The 25,900-nt window shown below is 38.6% G+C and overlaps 1 protein-coding gene across 2 annotated transcripts in view; it reads left to right on the top strand.

Annotated features, from left to right (window-relative positions):
- Positions 1–25,900, top strand: part of SMAP1 (small ArfGAP 1) — a 93,694-nt gene that overhangs the window by 65,002 nt on the left and 2,792 nt on the right. For both annotated transcript variants that reach the window (XM_065833576.2, XM_065833575.2), the window contains 4 exons: positions 8,780–8,864; positions 19,580–19,707; positions 23,978–24,146; positions 24,999–25,327. In XM_065833576.2, the coding sequence (XP_065689648.2) occupies positions 8,780–8,864; positions 19,580–19,707; positions 23,978–24,146; positions 24,999–25,327 (711 nt within the window). The remainder of the gene's footprint in view (positions 1–8,779; positions 8,865–19,579; positions 19,708–23,977; positions 24,147–24,998; positions 25,328–25,900) is intronic.

The raw sequence follows: 25,900 nt of genomic DNA, 5'->3' as shown, positions 1-25,900 counted from the left end.
AATTCCTAGCTAATAAAAGCTAAGGAAAACTTCTATTCAGTAACCATAGAAGAATCTATGAGCTCTTGTGAGTAAACTGGGAATTACTTTCAAGTAAGGTAGAAGAGCTTTTCACTAAATTATTTGATGGATCTTCAGCTTTCTTAAAGCTTCTTGTAGTTAAGATAGGGTAAAGAAATAAGAAATGCATGAGTAGGTCTGATGGTTGTGAAACAGTCCGTGTTCTAGATTGATGTGATTTTTTCATTGAAGTAGAAAATTGAGGAAAATGTGCGGAGAAGTATTTTTGTGTGTAGTATGTAAGTATGAAAATAGAAGCAGATAGCTGTACTAGACAGCTGATGGAGCAGATTTTTGACAGTAACTGATCTTGCTTTGGAGTAGGAGAGATACTTACTGTAGCAACTTACGACTGCTCTGACTTGGGAGTTTTTCTACTTCAGAGCTATTAGTCATGTGGTTAGATGTGCTATCCCTTCTAGTGCTCTCAGGTAATGTAAATGAGAATAAAGTCAGTGTTAACCCTAAATGCTGGTGTTGAAACCTGCAAAATATTTACACAAATATCTTGTAGTAGTGAATTCAGCAAAAGTTCCACTCATTTTTAAAGTATTTTGGGGGATTTATATTTCTGTTGGGTGTTGTATGTCTTTTGAACTTTTAAACCCTTAAAATTTACATATGAAGATAATTGGCATAAGGTTACAGAAGCAGAAAATGGAAGCTTGAATTACCTAACATTATTCTTTTTTCCTCAAGTCACTCATTTACAGTGAAAAATAACCACAGTATTTTCACTCTGTGCTGGTACTTTTGAACCAGGCCTTGCCAAACGAGTTCGTTTCATCATTGTCATTTCCAGTGCAAAGTGTCATCAGCTGCCTCTGTCCAAGGAGAGTAACCTGGTGAACAGGGATGTGCAGAAGAATGGCCCATAAATGCAGAGTTTATGCTGACAATAGGCTCTGGAGTGTATGGTCATATTAAAAAATGTTCTGCAGTGTCCTTAATCACTTTAAAAACTTGGATTATTTTCCTATTTTGCCATGATAATAATTTAAAAAGAAAGAATGGGGTTAACTTCTGAGCAATGTAGTTGCTACTAGGTCTGAATATTCTTATTTTTTTCTCCACCAAAGTCTAGCACTTATCACAAGACCTCATGTGTCTTGTCTGTTCTGTCAACCAAGCAACCTGGTGTAAATCTTTCCACTTCCCACTTGTTGTCCCCTACCCATGTTCTACACCTAGTCACCAGACGTGTATGGGCACAGTGCTCAGAGTCTGGAAAAGACAAGGTGGTGTTTCACAGAAAAGGAGCATCAGTAACGTCAGCAACAGACCTCCCAGAATCTTTTTATGCATGTGAATTTAATAGATGTGTGACTGCTGGCCATAATGGTACTGACCCTCCTTTATGTTTTGCCAATGAGGTAACTGTCCCTTGTAGACAACATCATACATGCTGTACTGTAATCTTTGTACAGAGGAAGGACGAAGATTTACTTGGCATTGCTTTCATTATTTTTGTTTTGTCTGAGGCAGAATGAATTACTCACGTAATGATTATCTCCAAAAGTAGCTGGCTGAACAAAATCTGATGAGACACTGGACTTCCTGCAGTTTGCAACTTGTGCTTCAGGTGTTACTTCCACGTTCTTCACACTCCCATCTCCTGCAGACTTGCTGACGAAGTCTCTGGGAGAAAACATAGCCGCCTGTTCCAGGGAATGGAAGCTTACCTTTGGATAAGTCTACTGCAAGACTTTAATGCTCAGATTCAGGGCTTCGAGGCTTGTGTATGCTAAGCTTCAATGGGAAAACAGAACTTGGGAATCACTGTGATTTGTAGGGTGAATTCCACAAATAGGTTGATTCACTTGACTGATGTGCTCCTTGTATCTCCTTGGCACAGTCTATAGAATGCTAGAGAAGGGGAAGAGAAGGTGGTATGAAGGTGGACCAACAATGATGGAGTATAGCATGCATATGTGCATATATATGTGTGTGTGTGTATAGTTCTTGAATTTATTAAACAAAAGGAGCTTAGAGGTTGGCTTGTTTTAGCTAGCAAAACAAAGGCTGATAGAAATATGATTGCATAAAGGTAGCAAAACGGAAATGATGGGGTTATCAGAAGTGTTGTATCAGTATTGCATGTGTTGATCGGATAAGTTCCAAAGGCACAACATCATACAGTATGGAATATCCCGTCAGTCTGTTCAGGTCAGCTATCCCAGCTGGTTCCCCTCCCAACTTGTTACTCACCCCCAGCCTCCTCGCTCTGGGGGCAGAGCAGGGAAAAAAGAAAAAGCCTTGAGGCTGTGCCAGCACTGCTCAGCAAGAGCCAAAACACTGGTGTGTTACCCACACAGTTTTAGCCACAAATGGGAAATGTAGCACCATACTGGCTGCTGTGAAGGAAGTTGACTCCATCCCAGGCAGACCCATACAGGTAATTAGTTTGCAAAGTATGTGGTATAAGGTAGATTTCAGTTCTCTTGTCCTTATCACAGAAACGTCCTTATTTACTAGAAAATTTGCTTTAGAGTAACATGAGAGAAACGAATCTGTAAAATCAACTCTAGAACTTGATGTGTGAATAGAGTAATTTTGTTTCAACTAACTCAAGAAAAGTGTTTCAGATAAATTAGATTGAACAAGAATGGTGTTACTAGTGGTATATTGAGAGCAATACATTGTGAGAGTTCAATAAAAACTAATATTGGTTTGTATAAAGCTGAGCTTTGTTTTTTAAATTGAGACCTAGTGGAGACATTTTATTTTTCTGGCTTAAACTAGTGTTCTTACCCTATTTTTAAAATTAAACGTCAGATAACTTTTATTGTTAAACAAAATCAATAAAAACAAAGAATAAAAGAAGAAACAGCAATGCAACATTAAATGTAGGTTGCTGAATTACAAGTTACTCCTTCATGATGGAACAGAAAACTCTAATTTTAGGTAAAATGGGGGGTTTTCTACAATTACATTATTTTGATCTTGTAAGGATGTAATCAGAATTTGAGCAAATAAAACTCAAAACTTGGAAAAATTTTTAAAAATTTTTAGAAATTGTACCCACCAGAACTTGATGAACTTCTAAATCTTTGAGATTAAATGGTAGGAAAATGAACAAGATTGATAAGTGATTGATCCTACCATTTCCTAATGATAGGAAAATGAACAAGATTGATTAAATCATAGTCAGTACCTCTATGAATTACAGGCAGACTGACTGGTGCAGTTTCCATTGATGAAGGCATCAGTTCAGTGCCAATCTAAGAAAATTACATTACATACAATTATTGAAGCAGGCTTATGCACTTGCTTGCTTTAAAATTGTAATAAATTACAGATGGCCTGATCTTCTCCACAGTTCTCTGCTTTTGAATGCTGTTTGTGATGGTTTCTTAGTGCAAAACATTAAAGTTGACAAAGTTGCACTGTGGAGATGTATCAAATTATCAGCATACATAGTTGTGTCCACAAATTTCAAGCCAATTGACTGCCAGAGAAAGTGTGTGGAAATTAAGTGAAGATCCAAATATTCATTTCTGCATTACCATTTTATTTAAATAGGAAAGAGTTGGTTCTAATAATCTGTAGACTTAATTTCTCAGCTTTTTGTTTTGCTAGATGTGTTGTTATGGGAAGTTCCTAACTATTTTTTAAATATCTGCTCTGTGGATACTGAAAGTTCATTTATCTTGTTACCTAAGGGCTACTTACGGATAAGGTTTTAATGCCATGTTGTCATAATATGTTTTTATTGTATTGTAGATGTACAGCAGGCAGGATTTAGGTATAGCTTGATTTGGGAGTCAGTCATCACTGGATACTAAAATGATAACTGTATCACAGCAGAAATTTGGAGGGAATTGTTTCGATGATAGCAACTTTATCAATTTTTAGTGCACAGCCACATACATTTATACACTTTTAATAAAATGTCGTAAATACAGGTCCTAGGAAAATGTTATCCATGTAATTAATATTTTAACGTTTAGTCTACCTTCTAAGTATTAAGTCAAAATTCAGATATTTTATGAAGGAGTAGCATTTGCCTTAGTATCCTATGTACCACACAGTCTTTTCAGAAGAATAAAAATAGAAATTCCAATCAGACAACAGAAGAAAAATCTAGCCTTGACCGTAGGCCCTTCCTTCTTGATTCGTGTTCTGCACTCACCTTCCCATACTGTCAGCATGATATGCCTCTCAGGGGATCCTCATAGCAACTGTTATCTCTCCTGCAGCAGAACTTGATTATTTTTCCCAGTTTAACTTTATTAAGTATGGAGTATGAATATTGCATAATATTCCTGCAGAAGATACTTGCACTTAATTGCTGAAGCAATCTGAAGAGCTGCTGGTAAAATGATCCCTCAGAGCTTCAGGAGCAGGCTGTGGTGGATACAGATGAGACAAAATCCAGTCAGGAGGAATGATCACCTTACAAAGAAAGGGCTTGTTTCTCCAAAACCAATCCTGAAACATTGTTTCGATGTGTTAGGCGTCACACCAGAAAGATGGCTGAGCCCCTGAGAAACCACAGTATTCCAGAGAAGGTTGCTTTTAGCCCCTTCCACTGGGAAAATTAAGAGATTATTACTTGGGGTACCTGAAAGCATGAAAGGCCTTCAGCCTCGGCAAAAACAGCTGCCAGGAGTGAATAAAATAGCTGACAATTCCTGTGTGCTCTGTCACTTGAGGGAATCACAGAATCGCAGAATGGTTGGGGTTGGGAGGGAATTCTGGACATCGTGGTGTCCAGCTCCCTGTGTAAGCAGTGTCACTTAGAGCAGGTTGCCCGAGCTCCTGTCCAGACCAAGGATGGAGACTCCACAGCCTCTGTGGGCAGCCCATGCCAGTGCTCAGTCACCCTCATTGTGAAAGTTTCCTGGTGTCCAGAGGGAGCCTCCTGTGTTTCAGTTTGTGCTCATTGCCCCTGTCCTGTCACTGGACACCACTGGAAATAGCCTGGCTCCAGCTTCTGCTTCATATATCTGTATACATTGATGTGACCTCGCTGAAACTTCTTTTCTCCAGGCTGAACAGTGTCAGATCTCTCAACCCGTATCAGAGATGCTTCAGTACATGAATCATCTTAATGGCCCTTTGTTGGACTCTCTCCAGTATGTTTGGGTCTCTCTTCTACTGGGGAGCCCAGAACTGGATTACAGCACTGCAGGTGTGACCTCATCAGTGCTGAGCAGAGGGGAAGGGTCACTGCCCTCGACCTGAAGCTTATTCTGGCTTTTAATTCAATAATATTTGCACATGAACTATTTTCAGTAATCTCTGAATAATTTATGGCAGAGGACATTGCTTGGTTTCAATAGATACTCCAAAGTGAGGACAGCCTTGAAGTATAGTGTAGTGGCTATTGATGGCAACTGTGAAAAATGGGAAGTTAAGGTCTGTATATATCAAAGATGTGTTGATGCTGTGCTGTTCGCGAGGACAGTGTTTCAGAAGAAGGTACTAGTACCATAAAAATAATTTTGAATGAGAATCTGTTAATATACAACCCGAAGTAAATGTATCTGGGAATTGCTATGATCACATACTTACCTAGTAAAACTGTGTATGTTGCTAAGCTAACCTTGAATGTTGTAAAAAATAGTAGCCCCAATGACCTCAAGGCTCCGCTTGAAAAACAATGCACAAATTTGTGTGCCTGTTCCCTTCCACTTGGCTTTTTAATAGCAGATTTTTAATGCTATTTTTAGTTAATTTGGTATTGTTTAGTCCCCTATTTTTATGCAGCCTTTTCCAGGGGGTTTGACAAAGAATATTTTATCTAGTGCTGGTGTCAGTAGTGAAAAATAATTGCTGCAGGAGTCAAGCAGACTAGTAATAGAAACTGAGATGAATCTTAGTGCAGCAGGATTCCCAAGCATTTGTCATGGTATATTGCACTGCTACAAAATGCAGTAATTTTTAGATAAAGTGAAGCACTGAATTAAATATTAAATTTAAGAAATGTCACTGCCTCGTTATGCAGTTTTTTGCCTGTTGCACACTTCCGTGCTCACTGTGTGCAACATTTAGCTTTAACATCTCAAAAGACCATTCTACATAAAGCTTAGTCATGTATGAGGCCTGTTGGAGCAAAACTACTAAAAAGAAATAAAGCATCACGTATGTCTTTATGATTTGGTATAAAAATTTCAAGTGGCTCCAGTATGACTTCCCTTTTTGTTCTTTTCCTAAAGTTTCAGCACCTTGTTTGTGCCAGAATTATATAGGCTGGAAGGGAGCTCTGGAGCTCCTCTGCTGCAGCCCCAGAAATCTGGCATGTTCTCTGCTGCACAGCGCATTAGGAGGGCGTTGCTTTTCATTGCACCTTCTTCAAGTGACCACAGTACAGCCAGGTAGCCCAACATTTGTGGGCCCAAAGAGAGAACAAGACTGTTGTAAGAAACAGCATGGTAAAGGGGGCTTATTTAGGTACTTTATAATTAAGAATAGTTGTGTGCAGGCAAGTTTCTTGTTCTAACTCGTCTCATTAGTGCCAGCCTTATTTAATTTACACCTAAGTGTAGGTGACTTTTGAGAAGTCCCTGTCCATCTCTGAATTATGTCAGACCTTAGGCACCAAACCAAGTGCCTTCTGAATTTGCACAAAGGCCTTCATATGTGACATGCGACATCTTAACCAGAAATAAAGGCGTACTGAATTTTAAAATTGTTTGAAGTCTCAGACAGGAGGGTAGGAAATTCCAGCAGCTGGTGTTCGTTATGGTGACAGACTGAGGGGAACAACATAGTGTTGCAGGTAAAATTAAGGGCAAGGGGAAGGTTGGTCTTGTTCCATATAGCTGATGAATATTGACCACTATTACAGAGACCAAGTGCCAATAAATTGTTAGATGACTAATAGGTTTTTTCCATTTTTCAGACTGAAGGTTAGTGCATTGGTAAAAACTGTGTAGCTGTAAAGGAGCTGAATAGTGCTTTGAGGAGAAGATCTCCATCAAGGAAATGAATGCAGTATTAACATCTAGAAATACTTGCTGTACTAACAAGCCTGAAAATAATTTTGCAGTCTTTTTTAAAGTAACTAGCTCTGAAGTACTGGCAAGGGAGCAAAATGGGAAAGAAACTGCTGATCAAGAATTATAGTAATGATATTGGAAAAGGGTACCTTAAAGTATCTTATTTTAATAGAAATTCAGATTTGTATACTTCTTATCTTCATTGCCTCCCCTATTTGGAGAATGATGAAACAGAAGTCTGCATTTAATAATTATTGAAAATGTTCATTTGACAAAGCAGAGCACCTAAGTAGATTATTCCTACTATATTTTCAAATTTTTATTTTAGGTAATGAGATTAATTTGCTACTGTAAGAATATTAAATAAAAGAATGAGCTGTTTGAACTCTAGCTGTTTAGTTCTTACTGATGTACGCAAAAGTGTTTTGGTTTCTGTGAAAAGTTTGCATTCTAAACCAACCCTGTCAAGCTTCATTTATTTCAAACTTGTGCTTTCAGGTACTCATCATAAAACTAATCTGGAGTAATGAAAACTTACATATTTAATATAATTCTAACAGTTTTGCTCTTCAGTTTAAATAAGTTGTTCTATATTCAGAATTGTTAAGCTGTTTAAGCAAAAAAAAAAAAGTTAGTTTCATGAAATCAAGCAATGTGTCAGAAATGCTTCTGTTTACAGCTTCTGTGACCCCTGGTGTTCCTTACTGAGTTGGAGAGAACCAAATGTGCAAATTTGTATGATAAATTCTGTTCTGAAATACTCACTGTTAATTCTGATTGGTGTTTGTAATAATAGTTTAAGTTTTATGGCATATTTACCAAGGTATGGTTAGTTGTAGAAAATTGTATTTTGAATGGTCGCTTGTAAGAAATTCTTGATACGCAAAAATTTACTTGCAAAAACTATACTTTCTTCTAATACCAAATACAAGGCAGTTTTTTCTGCAATATAGAGTAGCATTTGGAATCAGTGTGCTTTTCTTCAGATCACATACTTAAAGATGAAAGTTGTAGCACAATATAGAGTCAGGAATCCATGGAATATTTTTCCAGCAGGGAGTTTCCCAAACAATTTTGGTCTTGAACAAGGTACAAGGATTTTTGGCAAGAGGAAGCAAGTATTTCTGGGGGAGCTGGCAAGGACCGGTCTGAGTGGGAAGAGATCTGTTCCCTGTAGCTGCGGAAATGGAGTTCAGTTCATTGCATCTCTGAGGCTGGACTTTACGAGAAGGTTCTTCACCCAGAGGGTGGTGGACCACTGGAACAGTGATCACGAACACAGATTGTTACCATTGGTGCTTAGCATCTATAAAGTCTGCATGTTCTGTACATGTTCTTTTCAGGGAGGCTAAATACTGTAATTAGTCTGCTTCTAATTTTTAAATTTAAGCTTTTAAAAACTTGGAAGATCTTTCCCATTAGTGCTACAAAACTGTATAGTTTGGGTGCTCAAATTAGTCAACAAACCAAATTATGGACAACTTTTGCCTAGTGCATGATATGTAGTGGTTTAGTTTAAGATTTCAGTGTATTTTTAACCTGTCCTGGAACTTAGATTTATTTAAAAATTTATCACATACAAGTGAAGGTATAAGGATAAATTTTACAGTCCTGTGCCATGTCCATTATGACCATAACTGCAACTCATTTCATTACAAATATAGAAAAGGGGTTCTACTTCTGATACTGGAGCAGCATCTTCAATGAGAATTTTTTAAGCACTCTGTCTTTTTCAGAAAGGTTATTTGTATTTTGTTTTGTTTTTTCCTTTAAAGCCACAGAAGAAAGAGGATCAGCAATCAGAAGCTAAAGCCAGTCCAAAAAAGTCATCAGAACCCACTATTGACCTTTTAGGACTGGGTAAGCAGTAAAAAATTAACTGTTTTTCAGTTGAACACAGATCCATTATTCTGTATTTTAATAGATATACTTTTATTTTCTCTGTGCTTACTGATAATTGAATGAATTTGCAAACTATAAGATTGAGTCTATGGATTTGAAACTATAAAGGAAAATGCCATAGGGATCTGGGTATATCAATACTTGTGTTTTGCTAAGGAGAGTAATGAGCTCCTGTGGGAAGGAGAAGTTATCAAAGTGATCTTCAAAGGGCTTGTGGATTATGGTATTTCAATGTTTATGGAACAAATGTACTTTTTAATGAAAATGCTGAGTTCATCTGAATTGTATATCTGTAAAGTAACTTATATCATAAAATTGCTATATAGTTAAAAGAACAGTAAACTGACTGCAGCTGACTAGTATGTTCTAAAACTTAATACACTGGGCATTTCAGTGTTGTGTACTGACTGTGACCATCATTCGTTTTTACCTACTATACCTTTTTGTTTTCCGACTGGCAGGTAACTGTGTATTTGTCTTGTAAATAAACTGGTTTGGACCCAAATAATTTGATTTGTACTGTCTGGCCATACTGTTGTGTTTTTATTTTTTTTTTCTCTGCTTGTTGAAGACCATAGTTATAAAATCTGTCTTTTATGTGGTGTTACTGTGTGTTTTTTCATTGGGTAGACTCTTAAAATGGAACTGGAATAATTATATGTTTCAATAATGATTCTTGCCTTTTATTGTTCAGTGTTATGAAAATTTTCTAAGTGTTGAGAGTGGATATTAAGAGTATATATTAATGTAAATTAATATAATAGTTATGCTTAAATTTCTACATATTTTTTACAGAATATTGGAGGAGGCTGCTTATTCTTAAATGTAATTTTTCTAAAAATTTGACTTTGTAGAAGAATATTTTGTTTTTTAAAAATTTCTGGGTTTAGTGTACGAATAATGTTGCAACAAAACAATAAATGGCTTCTCTGTTTTAAAATTCACACTATCATTCAAAATGCATGTTATTTTCCCTCTGGATGTAGAATAGCTGTAAAATACTATGTTTGTACTAGTTATGTATGTGTTGTGGTCTGTATCTTGTTTCAAGTAATCTGCTACCATAGACAAGCAAATCTCATTAACACAGTAGAAGTTAGATTATGCATGTAGAATGAACCTATTAAAAAAAAAAAGGGTAATTAGAGTTGATGGAAAGCTAATTCTCCTTTATTTTCCTTTGCCAAACCAACAACTTAATTAAGAACTAAAATTTAATCAATATGTGATTTTGAGATTGCTAGGCTTCTGTGTCCTTTTAGTCATGATTTGAAAAGAGTCTGGTAACACTGTTTTATGATACTATAATGACTTGGATTTCTTAGGGTAACTTCAGATGTTAAATGCAAAAGAAAGAGTCTTATAATTAGTGCTCAACAGATGTGCTGCTTTTGTGAGACATACAAAGGGCAAAGTTTATAATCTGTTTGTTAAAAAACCATAGTTTTACAGGAGGGAGTGTTTAAAGATCTTTTAAATAAATTGAAAGGCAGTGTAATGAGGTAGTAGCACTTGGAATCCACTGAGCTGCAAGTGAGATACGTATTAACGAGAGTAGACCTGCATATTTCATATTTCATTTGGAGAGTTGTCTTTTAATTAATGCCTGCAGTAGACTATTTCTGATGGTATTTAAAGGAAGAGTATTACATAGTGTTAGAAGAAAGTTTTCAACCCAATATATTATGAAACCATAGAATAGCCCAGGTTGGAAGGGACCTGGAAAGATGATCTTGTCCAGCCTGCGGGCAAGGGAGCCTGTGTGAGATCATCCAGCATCCTGTCCGATGGCAGCTTGAAAACCTCCAGTGATGGGGGCCCCACCACATCCACGAGGAGGTCGCTCCAGTGATTGATCTCACTGTAAAAAATATGGAGGTGAAACCTCTACTGGTGCAACTTGTACCTGTTGCCCCTTGTCTTCTCCACGTGGATCCTTGTGAAGAGAGAACCTTGGTCCCTTTGTATAATAACTGCCCTTTAAGTACTGGCAGACTGTGATGAGATCCCCCCTGAACCTTCTCTTCTCCAGGGAGAAAAGACCTAACTCCTTCAGTCTTTCCTCACAGGGCAGGTTCTTCAGCCCTCTGACCACCTTTGTGGCCCTCCTTTGGACTCTCCTCAGTCTGTCCACATCTTTCTTGCATTCTGGGCACCAGAACCGGGCATGGACTCCAGGCACAGCCTGGCAAGTGCTGAGCAGAGTGGGATGATCACGTCTGTCTCAGCCAGGGATGCCCCTGCAGACGTGGCCCAGAATCCCATTTGCCTTTGTTGCCGCAGCGGTGCGCTGCTGATTAAAATGTTTGATATGTCATATCAAACACTATTAAAATTGATATGATTGCACAGCTCGCTCTTCTTACTGACTGGACATGTTTCTAATTAGGATTCATTCTCTTAGGTCTTCATTTCTGCAAATGAAGAACAGTAGTAACTTTTACTAGGGCAGATCAGAATTGCTTGTGATAGCACATGAATTAATTTTAATGGATCACAATTCATGCTAGAATAATTTTGGCTTTCAAAGCAGCCCATCCTCTTGCAAACTGTTTTCTTGAGTAAACCTCAGTGCTAGCTTTGGGTAGGGAGTTAACCTTTGGATCATTGCTCTTTTTATCTCAACTGGGTTTTAATAGTGGTCTCATGAGAAGGTAAACATCCTGTGAGATAGGAGTTACCCAGTGGCAATTGTAGCTAGAAAAGATAGTTTTCTAAAAATAAATTGTTTTTTATTTTTCTTTACAAGTTGCAAAATTCTCAAGGTAATACGCGTAGGCAGATTGTATCTTTAAATCTTGTAATAGCAAAGGAGGCATAATATCCTCAATGACTGTACTATCATGTTTCTGTTTCTTCGGAGCCTTTTAAAATAGATTCATGTGGTTCCCTTGAGTTCTTGTTCAGGGGGTTTATTATTGAGATACCGTTTGTATATTCACTTCTTAATGACCCAGCTGCATAAACATTTGTGGCTCTTGGCCTTTTGTTTCAGAGTAGATTTTAGTTCAACACACACAGAAAGGTGAGGAAATGGACATGTACAAGCCAAATAATCTTAGATTCTAGACAAGCAATAGTGTTCATGTTCTTGCTGTGCAACGCCAAATTTCTTCATTCTCTTCCAAAGCCCTGAGAAATCACAGACTGTTTCTGTGCGCTGAAACTGAAGCTGATTTTTAATGTCTAAAATTAGTTGGATCTTATCCACTCTGAAAGAGTGCGCTATTGAAAAAAAATAGGCACTTAAAATTGATGCTAAAATCAATAATCTGGGAATTTTATAACATTAATTTTAATAGAGTTATAGGAAACATTTTTCAGTTCAAAAGTCACAGCGTGTAAACTGTATTTCTTCAGCTGTGCTGTATTTTCATATCTGATGTTAAGCTGGCACTCCATGCTCCTTTTTGGAGTTCTGTCTTACAAGGTAGGTGTCTCCACTTACGCCAGATTGGTGTAAATACAGTTTTTTAAAATACTTGTAAAAAATTGTATGATAGCTATGTACGATAGTGGGAATCTGTTATTGGAATATTACACAGGCAATTTTGGATCATTCTGCTTGCTAATGTATGGCATGTAGAAATTATTTCAACATCCAAACTCACAGAAAAAAAACAAAAAACAAAAAACAACTCTATTACCTTACAGAATTACCAGAAGAAACGAAAGTGCATTTTACATATTCTGCATCATTTACCATATTTAGATGTGCCCTTCATAAAACAGACAGTTGTACATTCTCCGATAACCATTGTAATAAGTTACAATGAATGACCAGAAGAATAGAAATTTATTGTTGTTGGTATTAACTGAATGTGATGTGTGGGGCATTCACCTGGCATGACCCCGTGTGAAGTATGATACACTGAAAGCTGTGTATCTGCTTGTGTGGGGGAAATATTCTCTGAAGGAATTCTGTGAAGTTTTGAGAACTGAATCATGGTATGAGTTGTAGCTGAATGTTGCATAACTGAGAAACGTACGGGATGTTTCAAAAAGATGGACCCAATTTGAAATCCCTACATGTCTGCAACCATGAACCACCCATGAATGAAACTCTTACCACTTGGAAGGGCAGGGCGTAGAATTTCAAGTTATTACAGCTCCATAACTCATTAAACTGTTTGCAAATTTTCATGTAATTCTATGTGGTTGCCATCATGAAATATACTGCTTTGAAACACGCTGTAGTTTTGCCGGTACTCTTTGGTAAGTATCAAAGCAGCACAGTTGGTTGTCAGTTGGAAAGCTACATTGAAGAAATTATAAAGATACATTTATAAGTACATAAATATCATATATGCACATATAGATTGTAGACTCAGAATCACAGAACAGTTTTGGTTGGAAGGGACCTTCAAAAGTCATCCAGTCCAACCCCCATCCAATGAGCAGGAACATCTTCAACTAGATCAGTTTGCTCAGAGCCCTGTCCAGCCCTGCCTTGAATGTTTCCAGGGATGGGGCATCTGCCATCTCTCCTAGCAACTTGTTCAGTGTTTTACTACCTTTATTGTAAAAAATTTCTTCCTCATGCCTAGCCTGAATCTCCCCTCCTTTAGTTTAAAACCATTACCCCTTGTCCTGTCACTACAGGCCCTACTAAAAAGTCTGTCACCTTCTTTCTTATAGGCCCCTTTTAAGTACTGAAAGGCCTCAATAAGGTCTTCCCAGATTGTTTTCTTCTCCAGGCTGAACAACCCCAACTCTCTCAGCCTGTCCTCACAGCAGAGCTGTTCCAGCCCTCTGATAATTTTTGTGGCCTCCTCTGGCCCCTCTCCAACAGGTCCATGTCTTTCCTGCACTGAGGGCTCCAGAGCTGGACACAGGACTCCAGGTGGGGTCTCACCAGAGCAGAGCAGAGGGGCAGAATCACCTCCCTCCGCCTGCTGGGCATGCTCCTTCTGGTGCAGCCCAAGATACAATTGACCTTCTGGGCTGCAAGCACACATTGCCAGCTGATGTCTACCCTTTCATCCACCAGTACCCCCAAGTCCTTCTCAGCAGGGCTGCTTTCATCCCCCAGCTTGTACTGATACCAGGGGCTGCCCTGACCCAGGTGCAGGACCTTGTAGTTGGCCTTGCTGAACCTCATGATGTTCTCATGGGCCCACTTCTTGAGCTTGTAAACATGTTAGCATTTATAGTATTGCTGCTATGTTAAGATTATGCTTAGGTAAGCAATGTATCTACTCAAACTGACAACATTTACAGCCACTTGAGGCATACAGCATTGTTAGCTTTCTGGCTTTCCACATTTTATTTTAAGAAGTATTATATAAAAATGGCCTTCCTATGAATACTTTGTCAATTCTGCAAAGGTTTTAGTAATAAATAAAATTTTACTAATGCAATAAAAAAATTCTACAATCATTTTGGACAGACAAGCTTTGTTTATATCTTTGCCCCAGTTTTTTGGTTTTAAGTATTGAACTATTTCTCTCAGTTCTGCCTTTCTAGTAATTTGGTGTAATAAATAATAATATGCATATTCTTCCTCTATTGCAAGTCTTGGTATGGCTGTCATAAATGATTGTATATATAAAAATACATGGCAGCTTAGAAGTTCTTGTAAATAGTTTACTGGGTAGAAAATGAGTTTCAGAAACATAACGCAAAGTTTAAGAGCAGATCTTCCTTGCTCTTTCCTTTTCTTGCTGTCCCTGTGAAGCTCTTCTGATGGCTATTCTCATTGCTGGTGCAGATAAATATACCATGGATTAATGGTATATATGAAAGCTTTCATAACAAAAGGCAGCACTGAATTGGAAATCATCATGTCAGGCACTAATAAAATATATACAGAAAAGCACTGCAAAGGCTTACATCACTGAAACCCCTCACTCACTAAATACATCCTGCTAAATAGCTTTTGCTTCTGCTGTCAAATGTAAGCAAGACTTCCTAATCTGACATTAGAAGCACCATCTGCTTTGGACAGTATAGCAGACAGCAGTCACATATTCTGTCATAAATTGTAAGAAGAGCAGTTTTGGGACCACAGGCAGGAGCAACAATGAAGAACAGCAGCTACTGACTCCCCACATTACCTTCTCTGACCAAGGGTGGACGCTCTGCCTGGGCTGTGCTCTCACTGCAACAACTTGTGCCACACCTGACACTTCATACCTAGCGATGGATCTGTCCTCCAGATAAGTGATGGAAGGACAAGTTATCTGTTTCGAAGTAATTCTGTGGTGGTCGAAGCTATGCATGTCTCAAAATATTCAGACAGGCCTATGTAACTTAGTCTGATTTTCACCTGTTCCATGGAAAGACTACAGCCATGTTTCCTTCTGTCAAATACACGCCACCTCTTCTAATCAGTTTTAAGTTTAAGCACAAGCTGAATGAAAAGTAATATACTTAGAATAATGTAGAACTCAGAACTCTGCTGGAGTATCTTTATTTTACTACAGAAATAATTTAAAATGAGGAAGGAAGGGAAGAACTGCTTCCTTATCCATGACCTGGTGCATTGAAGTTGCAATTATCTGTAATCTCTATATAAGTGTGAACTGTTATGCTGAAATAGAAATATTTGTATTCCTGCATGCATATATATATTTAAATGAAGATACTAATATTTCTACAAGTGATAAACTGGAGTGAAAACACTCTTAGGTTTTTTCTGTATTCTGAAGTTTAGTTCTTTACGAAATCTTTTTGTTTCATGGGAGGAATATGTTTTCAGAGTTGCTTTTTAATAAATATGAATATTCCAACCATTACATGTTTGAGAATCAGTAAGACAGGATCCACCTGTTAGCACTATTCATATGGACTTTAGACTGCCTCATAAAGAGTAATTCAAAATGTCTGGTTTCTGCACTCATGCAGACAGGGAAATATTTATTTTTAATGCAAAATTCAGTAAGAGATGAAAGGTTATGTACATTACCAAATAATACTCTTACAGAAGGGATCTAGCAAAAACCTGGTTTTCATAGTATTAATTTATAAGCAGCATATTAAATACTTGAAAAATATTATGCTCTTGCAAATGTGTTCCCTCATGAATGTTGTAAATATGTGAAATGCCTGTTTTAGTAAATTATGTTTAAATTTTCCATCTTATATGTTAAACTTTTTTTCATTCAGGGAAACTGAACCACTTTGGAATATGACAGTAGAGATTTTTATTAATACATGTGCCTCACGGAGAAAATGAGATCATTAAATTATTAATTCCAGACAATCCTTTTGCATGAAAATTATGCACTGTTCATTCCTAAATTTATCTGAAACAGTGAACCTTTGGGGAGATGGTGGAACTGCCTGTCTGCAGAATGACCTCAAAAGAAGCTTGTTACTTAATTTACCAGTGTATTTATTTACACACATCTTAAAGCACAGGTGTGGATGGAACAGTGGGTCAGATCATACATGTGGTCATTTTGCTGTCCACTGGCTTCCATTCATCGGATCAAAAATAAGGGAAGGAGGAGACCTTCGCAGCCAAGATGTAAATAGCTTTGTCATAACCACAGATGAGTTTGTAACTTTGCTTTTCAGAACCGTTGGAATGGCAATCCTCCCACTGGTCAAATCATGACATAGTAATAAAATTGGCTGAGGTGGCTACTTCACTCCTGTGGTCCTTGTTCAAGCTACTCACTGTTTGCTCAGCGCAGAAGATCTAATATTGCCAAGCCATTCCCATGGTCATTTTGCCTTTGTGGAGTTCTTGGGTCTTTATTAGTTCTTGCAGACAGCAGTTATCATCACAAACTTGTCACAATTTTGGGTAATAAATACTTGCTGAGGTTCAGTTTCTTGTGAATGCTACTCACTTTTGCTTCTCACATCCCTGCCACCAAGGTATTTTTTTCCTTGTTACTGGGTCTGTTTGCTGTTGCTCCCATGCAGAATTTGATGTGGAGTGGGTTTGAGAATTAGCAAATACTAAGCTATTGTTTATGCTTGCTACTAAATTAGGGTATAAAATAATTTGTGCATCTGAAGTAGTGAGAAAAGCAAGCACAGAGCTCCCAGAGAACTGCAAACCTGCACCCTTCTGCTTGGTTGTTTCATAATTCCCTATATGAACAAGGTGCAGTAAGTGCTTTAAAAATATACTGGGGATTTTACATATACCGGGATCAGTTCAAAGTTGTGGTTTCTATAGCAGCTATAGCTGTGCCACATCACCTATGTGTATTAAGGCACAAAGGCTAGCATCCCTGCAGTAAGAGAGGCTGCATACGCATGGGTGGCGGTAACTGCTGACTGTTCCACACTGTTGGATTTTGACATGCATTACTTCTGTGTCAAGTTTTCACATATGCAGTGGTAACAGTCTTTATCTTTAAAATAAAAAGTACTTTCATGCAAGGCAGCCAAAGCAGGGCTACCTTCCATCAGGGTTTGAAGGCAGACAGAAATGAGCGGTGATCTTTGGAATGGATTGTTTCAGAATGCAGTGACTTCTCAGATGAGTTAATGGGCAAAAATCTTGTCAGGTCTCCTGTGATGGTCTCCTCAGTCAAGTGATTTCCAGGCTGGTGAAGGGACTGTTGCTTCTTACAGTTTCTGATATCTTGTTTTATCCTGTCAATGTCCTGGACTACTGGGAAAGATAGTCTCCAGCTCCCAGAACTGCAGTGAGTTTGCATATGACAGAACAAAATAATAAAAAGTTACAATATTCTACATGCAGCGTGACTGGTCTTGCTATTTAGCAAATACTTAAATAGAAAGGTAGAGGAGAGCAAAAGAACTTCTTTCCAAGTAGTAAAGTCCATTACATCTCTTGTCTTAGGAAAATAAAATACTGATTCTTCTGCAATTGTTCCTTAGCAGATGGGAAAGAATACTGCAATTATGTGAGAGATGGAACAGTATTATTTTAAATAATTGGTGGAAGCTTCCAACGATTTGATTTAATTAAATTAGGTATATTGACTGTGCTCTTTACTAATTGTACCACTTCCGTGTCCTCATTAGAGTTCTAGAAACTTTAATAAGCCTAAACCTCACATCTGCTTTCAGCCTTTCGTGTTTCTCTGTGGCAGTAAGGCATGTGTTGCTTGTGTTAGCACTGAGCTGCTATTGCTGATGTTCCAGTGATTAACCTCTCCTCTTGAAATGGATCTTTTCATACAGGAGGATAACTGTCATGGGTGTAGGACACTGTAAGATAACTTCCTCACTTAGGAGGAAGTGACTGTTTTTCTTCAATATATAGTAAATATTTGTAATGTCCTTGATGCTTTTTAAAGTTTTAAAGTGTTCTGTGGTGTTTTAAATTTGGAATATTTTAGTTTGTAAATGTACGTCTGAAGTTTCTGATGTGTGTATTTGAAGTTAGCTACCTATGAGTGTTTGTGTGGCTTCAAAAAAAAATTAAAGATCCTTTAATTAGGATGCTAGGTAAGTTAATATTTGCTTTACAGAAACTCCTTCTGTGTAATGAGATCAGTGGATACAACACATGCAAGTAAAAGGAAGTAGAGATTTTTATATGGTTTTAGTAGTAGTTTTTTCAGTGTACTATAATCCAATCGTTTTAGAATATTTATCCTCCCGTGATGCCATGCCAGTTGTCATGGCAATATTTCTGTCAGAGAGAGAGTCTTGCATTAATTTGGCTAGTTTATTCTGCCAGAAAAGTCTGACTTGTGCAGAGAGTATTGGATACATTGAAACTTAACTTTTTTATTTTGCCTAAAAAAGCTTTCTTAAATTTGCCATTAACACTGTGCAGTGATCATAGTGTTCATCAGAATCCATACTCAGCTTTGTATTTGTCAAGCTCTACGTAATGGCAACCCATTTGTGATAAGCTTAGGAATAAAACTAATTAGCCATTTTTTTCCACTTCGTCAACTTAAAAACAAGTGAGGAATGGTCGCTTGATTCCTTAAGCATGTGTTGTGACGTTTTTGTCCCTACATCTTTTAAAGTATTTTCTTTCAATTCTCCTTAAAAGTATAATTCTTCAGCCTTTTTTTTAGTCCTGCACGTATTCACGTTCACTTAGATCACTAAATATATTCCTGTGTTAAAATGGTTACGAGCAGCAGGGCTGCAGAAGGTGAACTGTACGAAGCGAGAGCCATGGGTTCTTACGGGTCATGAGCCCAGGGCACCCGGCAGGGCTGGGCCTGTGGAGCTACAGAATAAAGTCACTGCAAAGGGCTTTTGAAAAAGGGGGAAGTTTAATTATGTACCCTTGAGTACATTAGCAAATCAAGAATAACTTTATGTATTCTAAAATACGAATTTTAATTTGAGAACAGAAATCAGTGTATTTTGCCTGATACATGGCTACAAAGTTTGGGCCTTCTCAGTGTAAATTTGGGTCTTCTCAGTTTAAATTCTCATCTGTTTATAAATTCTCACAGAAAACGTTGGTGTTCTTGAAAAAGCCACTTCAAAAATGAATAATGCATACTGATAAGTTGGCGTGGTTGTCCTTAGGGAAATCTTTTAAATGTTTTGTTGGGTGGCGGTTGTTTGTTTTTTCTGAAGCACACTAGTATACCATCTTTGTAGGGAAAGAGGTTCTTACAAAATCTGAACAATATCGCAGTCTGAAGAATGTCTTCTCTCAGAAATTGAATACATCTTCGATGGGTAGGAGGGAATGGGCAGCTTTAAGTATTCTCATGCTGTTAAAATATTAACCATTTTCACTTTAAATGTGATTCTGTTGTCTTTTTAAGATGGTCCAGCTGAAGCTTCCATTACGAACGGAGGCACTGCTGCTGTCACAGCACTGAATGATGACCTGGATATCTTCGGTCCAATGATCTCTAATCCTTTACCAGCAGCTGCCGTACCTCCTGCGCAGGTAGAATTTATTCAGTTTTGTGTGTGTGTAAATATGTGCATACACGTGCATATTTTCCTTCAGGGAATTGTTCATTCACACAGGAGGAATGCGCACTTCTCAACCCTCGTGACTGGAGACTCTTTAGCTGTAATGGTTGTATTTTTCTTACCTCATCAAGTTTCCATGCTGTTTGGATGTAGAACTAGGAAATAATGTGGTCTTCCCTTTTGATTCCCTCATGTTATCCGGCTAGGCTGGATTCTGTCTTACCCTGGTGATAGTATTCATGTTTTCTTTTAAATTTACATTCTGTTGTCTTGTTCTGGTTTTTAGTAGGTATTGCTGAATATATTTTTACTTGGTGCTCTCATGTTACTGGCCTTTAAGACATACTTTTTAAGGACCTCTTGTTACTCTATGATGCTGATGTTTAGGAAAGGCTACAGCAGATGCTTCTTAGAGCTCCTAAAAATTCGGGGTCTCAAGCTTTATACTCAAAATCAGGAATGGATGTCGAGAAAAACTAGTATTGGTTCCCAGGCTAATCTGTCTTCTGTCTCATCTTACAACTCGTACGTCTGTCTTTCCTCGAGGAAGGGTAGCATAACCCCTGCACCTGGCCCACTCCCTCTCTTACAGCCATGATAGTTTGGAAGATGCGCTATTGCCAAGCCTGTTGTAGCTGAGAAAGGCAGCTTTGCGATGCACAAAGAAAATGCTGAAAGCTGCAGCTCCTTCCAAGTACCTTTCAGCCTCAAAGAACAAGGTGTTGGTGCTAAACATAGCTGGTAGACATCAGAATGCACCTCCTTGCAGAACAGTTAGGGTTGGAAAGGACCTCTGGAGATCATCTAGTCCAACCTTCACCTAGAGCAGATGGCACAGGAATGTATTCCGGAGGTTTTGAATGTCTCCAGAGAAGGAGACTCCACAATGTCTCTGGGCAGCCTGTTCCAGGGCTCTGGAACCCTCAAAGTAAAGAAGTTTTTCCACATATTCAGATGGAACCTCCTGTGCTTCAGTCTGTGCTCATTGCCCTTCATCCTGTTGTTGGGCACCACTGAAAGGAGTCTGGTCCCATCCTCTTGACATCCACCCAAACTGGCTTCTGAGAAGGGAGGCTTTGGAGGAGCACTCAGCTAACCTCCCCATCTTTGAATGATTGTGGTAACTGGGAGAGGTGCCTGAGGACTAGAGGGAAGCGAATGTCACTCCTGTCTTCAGGTAGGACTAGAAGGAGGACCAAGGGAACTACAGGCCTGTCAGCCTCACCTCTATCCCTGAGGTGCTGTGTCCAGTTCTGGGCTCCCCAATACAAGAGAGACAGAGACATACTGGAGAGAGTCCAACAGAAGGCCATGAAGATTATGAAGGGACTGGAGCATCTCTCCTGTTGAGGACAAGCTGACAGAGCTGGGGCTGTTCAGCCAGGAGTCTCAGGGGGATCTCACCGATGTACATAAACACGTGAAGGGAGGGCACCAAGGTGACAGAGCCAGGCTCTTTCCAGCGGTGCCCAGTGACAGGAACAGAGGCAATGGGCAAACACCATCTGGACTGCTACAGCTGTCAGACCAACTTAAAATATTGAGGCTGTCATGATATTTATCTGCTGGTTTGCACTCTTTTAGGAATTAAAAGCCAAAATGAAAGAACTTATTTTTAGTCTCGTGTTAATCTAAACTTCTTGTCAGTCACATGCTATTTCTGTAGTCAGATGGGAAGTGTGAAGTGATGGACTCAGCAACTGTATTTGTGGTCCTGACACTTCTGACCATTATTTCACAGTGAAAACTTCCTTTGGGTAGGTATTACCTTTCACAGGTAATCACATGAGCTATCAATGACTAAAATTATTTATATTTAAACATGAAGCATATTGGAGATAGCTTCCAGTAGCTCTGAAAAATGCTGTTACACTGACATCATGAAACTGCTCAGCAGCGTGTTCCCTGACCTCCTGATGGGCGTTTCATATTGGTGTAGAACCATAGAATAGTTTGGGTTGGAAGGGACCTTTAAAGGTCATCTAGTCTACCCCTCAATGATTATAATGACTGAGAGCACCATGTATAGCCTTTCTTAAAAGCAAACTATTATATGTGTGCCAGGCTTGTTTTAACAGAGGTCTTGGATAGTGTGAGAATGTTAGATATGTGAAAATCATGTCAATGTTTGTTTTGGGGTTTGTTTGTTTTTTACTTGAATGCCACCTGCTGTTTTCTTACCAAGTATTTTGCATTACCTTCCATTTATTGAGATGGTGAACACTTCAGGGAGTGCTTGTTCAGTGCTTTGGCTCCTCTCAAATCTTGCAAAACCAAACTGAATGAAGAGACATTAAAGGAACATTTAATCTCATGACATAAACATAACATGATCAGTCCTCCAGGTCTTATGCTCTTCTGTTGTGCAGGGGCTGGTTTAGACAGGTGTGTGTGGGAGGACTGTGTCAATATGGAATAATGCAATAATCGGACTTCCTGGATATATATACAGGCAAAGAAATACTGCTATTTAGGATGTACTTTTCCTTTAATGTGTTATTAGGTCCGACTCTGGCATTTTCAAAGACTGGTTATGCAACAGTGGCAAAGAATTGTCCCAAATGGAGAGGATTTCCTACTACCCATTAAAAAAACCCCTTTGATTTTGCTTTGTAGTCAGAAAATTTTGTCAGTAATAAGCACGAGGCAGTAGCTTTTTCAATACTTAAGAAGGAAATTGATAGTTTGCTTGCACATTGGCCAGAGAGAAGGTTTCACTGGAGCTGAACAATTCCTGGTGGTTTTCTGTCTGCTTTCTCTCTGTACCCTGCCCTTCCTTGCTGACTAAGGTCGAGTGAACTTGGCCCAAATTGGCTGGTGTATAAATGCAGGGTATTCACTTGCCACAGAGTTTCCACTTCTTGTTCTTTTTCTCTTCCCTTTCTACAGCAGGTTTGGAGATTTTTCACCATCAACCACGTGAATCTGCACTCCTTTCTCCTGATGCTTTCTGGGCAATTTAGTTGTACCAGAATTGTTTTGCAGGTTGTTTTTTTTTCCTCCAGCTTATAACAGTGAGCTTTTTAGCTTTTTGAAAGCTTTTCAACACTTTGAGAGTCAGATGTGTTTTCTGAAGCCGCATGTTGAATGTTTGTATTGTGGCATTCGTACAAATCCGTATGTCAGCGCCCAGTCAGCAGCCTGCCGACAAAACCAGGACAAGCTTGGAGGTTGTTTCTTTAAGTGAGAATATGTTGTGGTGGCTTCTTGTCCATCTGATAAACGTGGGTATACAGTGACAGTGAACAGAGGGACCTGGTTGCAGATCTGGTCCCTTCATGGTGGCAGCACAAGGAGGATCTTCCTTCAGGGTAGGATAAAGTTGAAATTCATGTGTTCTGTGGGATCAGGCAGGTGGATGCTGAGCAGTTGGAGATCATTTAGCTGGACTAAAATAAGGCCATATTTTAGGTATGCATTGCAATCCTGGCTCTTCTTCAATGCATATATCATCAATTTGCATTAAAAGTTCCCTCTTGTAACAGGATGAGTTGTGTGTTTTAAGAAATACAACAAGATAGCAGTGAATTGCCTAGTTAGCCAAGCAAACTGTGTATAAGCAACAAAATAACAGCCCTGAAAGACACCTGGATGTCATTTGTTTACAAAACATTTTGGTGCAAGAGCAGTAAACAAGCCTGACAGCCTGCATGAATTTCAGTTTTTCAGTTGTAGTCTACAGTAAGTTATAGATAATAATACTTTCTCAAGAAATGAAATACGCTCAAGAACTCTATGCCAGTTATAAACGATGTATTTTAGAAATTAAGTAGATCAACTGAAACTTTACTTTTGCCTTTTCTCCAAAATACTGTTCCTCTGAGTTGTAATAGTAGTTTTAGCTCTTCTCTAATCTGTTCTGCCTATGAGAGGATTAATGAGATGTAAATTGTAATCTCCTCATTGATTTCCTAATTATTTTTCATAATCTAACTACAGCTTATGATTTATGCTTCTAACTGATTTGAAAAATGTAGGAGCAATAGGAATGAATAATCTGTATGTGTTTGCCCTGCAGCTGATCAGGAACTTAGTTTTTTCTTGTTTTGTAACCTCTGTCCGGTCTGGTCCTCTTTCTATATCATATGCACTGCTTTTTTGTCTTGGGTCATATCAGATCTTTTTAGATCTGTAAATGAATTGGTTTTTATTTGGTTCAGGAGGGAGGATGTGCAGTAATATTTAACCTAACCTCTTTTGCCGTTTTCATTCAGTAGTCTGTCTTGACCTTTATTTCCCAGAGCACTTCCACTAAACCAACAGCTGCCACCTTGTCTGCAGCATCCGGGGATCTTGATCTGTTCACTGAGCAAACAACAAAATCCGAAGAGTCAACAAAGAAACAACTCTCCAAAGACTCCATCTTATCACTGTACGGCACAGGAACCATGCAGCAGCAAAATCCTCCAGGTAAATCATTTTGTAAAGGTTTCTGTGCAATCCTTTTTTAAGCTTTACCTGGAACAGTAATCTCCTGCCCATATAAAACTAAGGTTGGGTAACCCTGCTACCTATATTCAAATGAAGATTTTTATTTTTACAATTTATAAAAATGAGAAAATTACTGAAACATAATACAGAAGCTAAAGAAAAAAACAGTATGTGATTTTAATTTATTTATAGCTGTTCAAATTATCAAGTATACAATTTACTGAAAGATTCGTGAATTCAGCTTTTGCCATCTAATTCATCATTTATGGTTTTGAGTCTCTGCTGTGCAAACAGCAGGCTGCCAGGATCGCTACAGAGCTGTCATATCTTCATAATTTAGCTATGTTTGTATGAAAACAAAGACCTCCAATACAATGATTAAGAGATTCTGGTTCGCCACAGGGATTTGCAGAACTGGCAGTTAATCCCTGCTGGTGAGTCTCTTCCTTTTCATAGAATCATAGAATCATTTCAGGTGGAAGAGACCCTTAAGATCATTGAATCCAGCCATAACCTAACTCTGGCACTAAGCCATGTCCCTAAGAACCTCATCTACACATCTTTTAAACACCTCCAGGGGTGGTGACTCCACCACTTCCCTGGGCAGCCTGTTCCAATGCCTGACAACCCTTTCCAGGAAGAAATGTTTCCTAATATCCAATCTGATAGGTTTTAAGCAACTTCTTCCTTCGACCAGAAACTAACTTAGCAGCACTGACATCCAATTGGACAAAGTTAGCCTTTAAAATCATTTATTCCACTTCTAACTTACGGGGATGGGGGAGAAAATCACAGAACGCTTTTTCTGAAGTCTCCCCTTCTCTGGTACAGGTATGTTCATGGGGTCGTCTTCTATGCCATTTACCACACAACCATCAACTCATTTTCAAGGCTTTCCAGCCATGGGAGTTCCTGTGCCTGCAGCAACTGGGATGATGGGAAACATGATGGGACAATCGGTGCCAGTCATGGGACAGAGCACAGGCGTGATGGTGGGAATGGGAATGCCCAATGGATTTACTGGTACAACACAAACTGGTGTGATGGGACTTCCTCAAAATGTTGTTGGACCTCAAGGTGGAATGGTGGGACAGATGGTCACGCCACAAAATAAGTTTGGATTGCAACAAAACCAACAAGCTCAATGGAACCTCTCTCAGGTAAAGACTCGCTATCACCAGACCCGAGCACTTTAGAAAAGATGCTGCTTTTCAGCTGCAAAATGTTGGGCTGTGGGAGGGAAGTTGCACTGCAGCCAAGTTTCAGACTGCTGGACTGTGAGCTGCTCAGAGGCACATGGAAAAAAACAGTGACTAATTAAATTAATGATAACTAACATAGAAGCAGAGAATAAATTTTGCCAAGGTAGACCAAACTCAGTTTTCTGCTTCTGTAGCTACTCTCACCCCAGCATCTGAAATACACAGGTAAAAAGCTGGCTTAGCTCTACTTACAAAACACTGAAATGTAAACACAGCCTCATAACTAAAAGGAGAATTTAATTGTTTGAGGATAGCCATTAACAATTAATACTTCAATTTACAGACCTCAAGATAAATTTCAGTGGAATGTGCAGTGCTTTGCACTCCAACATTCTTCTGTAGATAATTTGCTGAGGCTAATTCATTATTTATCTGTAGTATTTCCATGCTATTTTTAATTTTTTTTTTAAATATGTTTAAAAGGTTTTCTAAAAGTGCTAGTGCACACTTACTGCTGTATTTATGCATTAT

The sequence above is a fragment of the Patagioenas fasciata genome, chromosome 3 (assembly GCF_037038585.1).
Source record: "Patagioenas fasciata isolate bPatFas1 chromosome 3, bPatFas1.hap1, whole genome shotgun sequence".
In the NCBI taxonomy this organism is placed as follows: domain Eukaryota; kingdom Metazoa; phylum Chordata; class Aves; order Columbiformes; family Columbidae; genus Patagioenas; species Patagioenas fasciata.
Note: the sequence above shows the minus strand (reverse complement) of the source record. Positions and strands in the feature narration are given on the sequence as shown.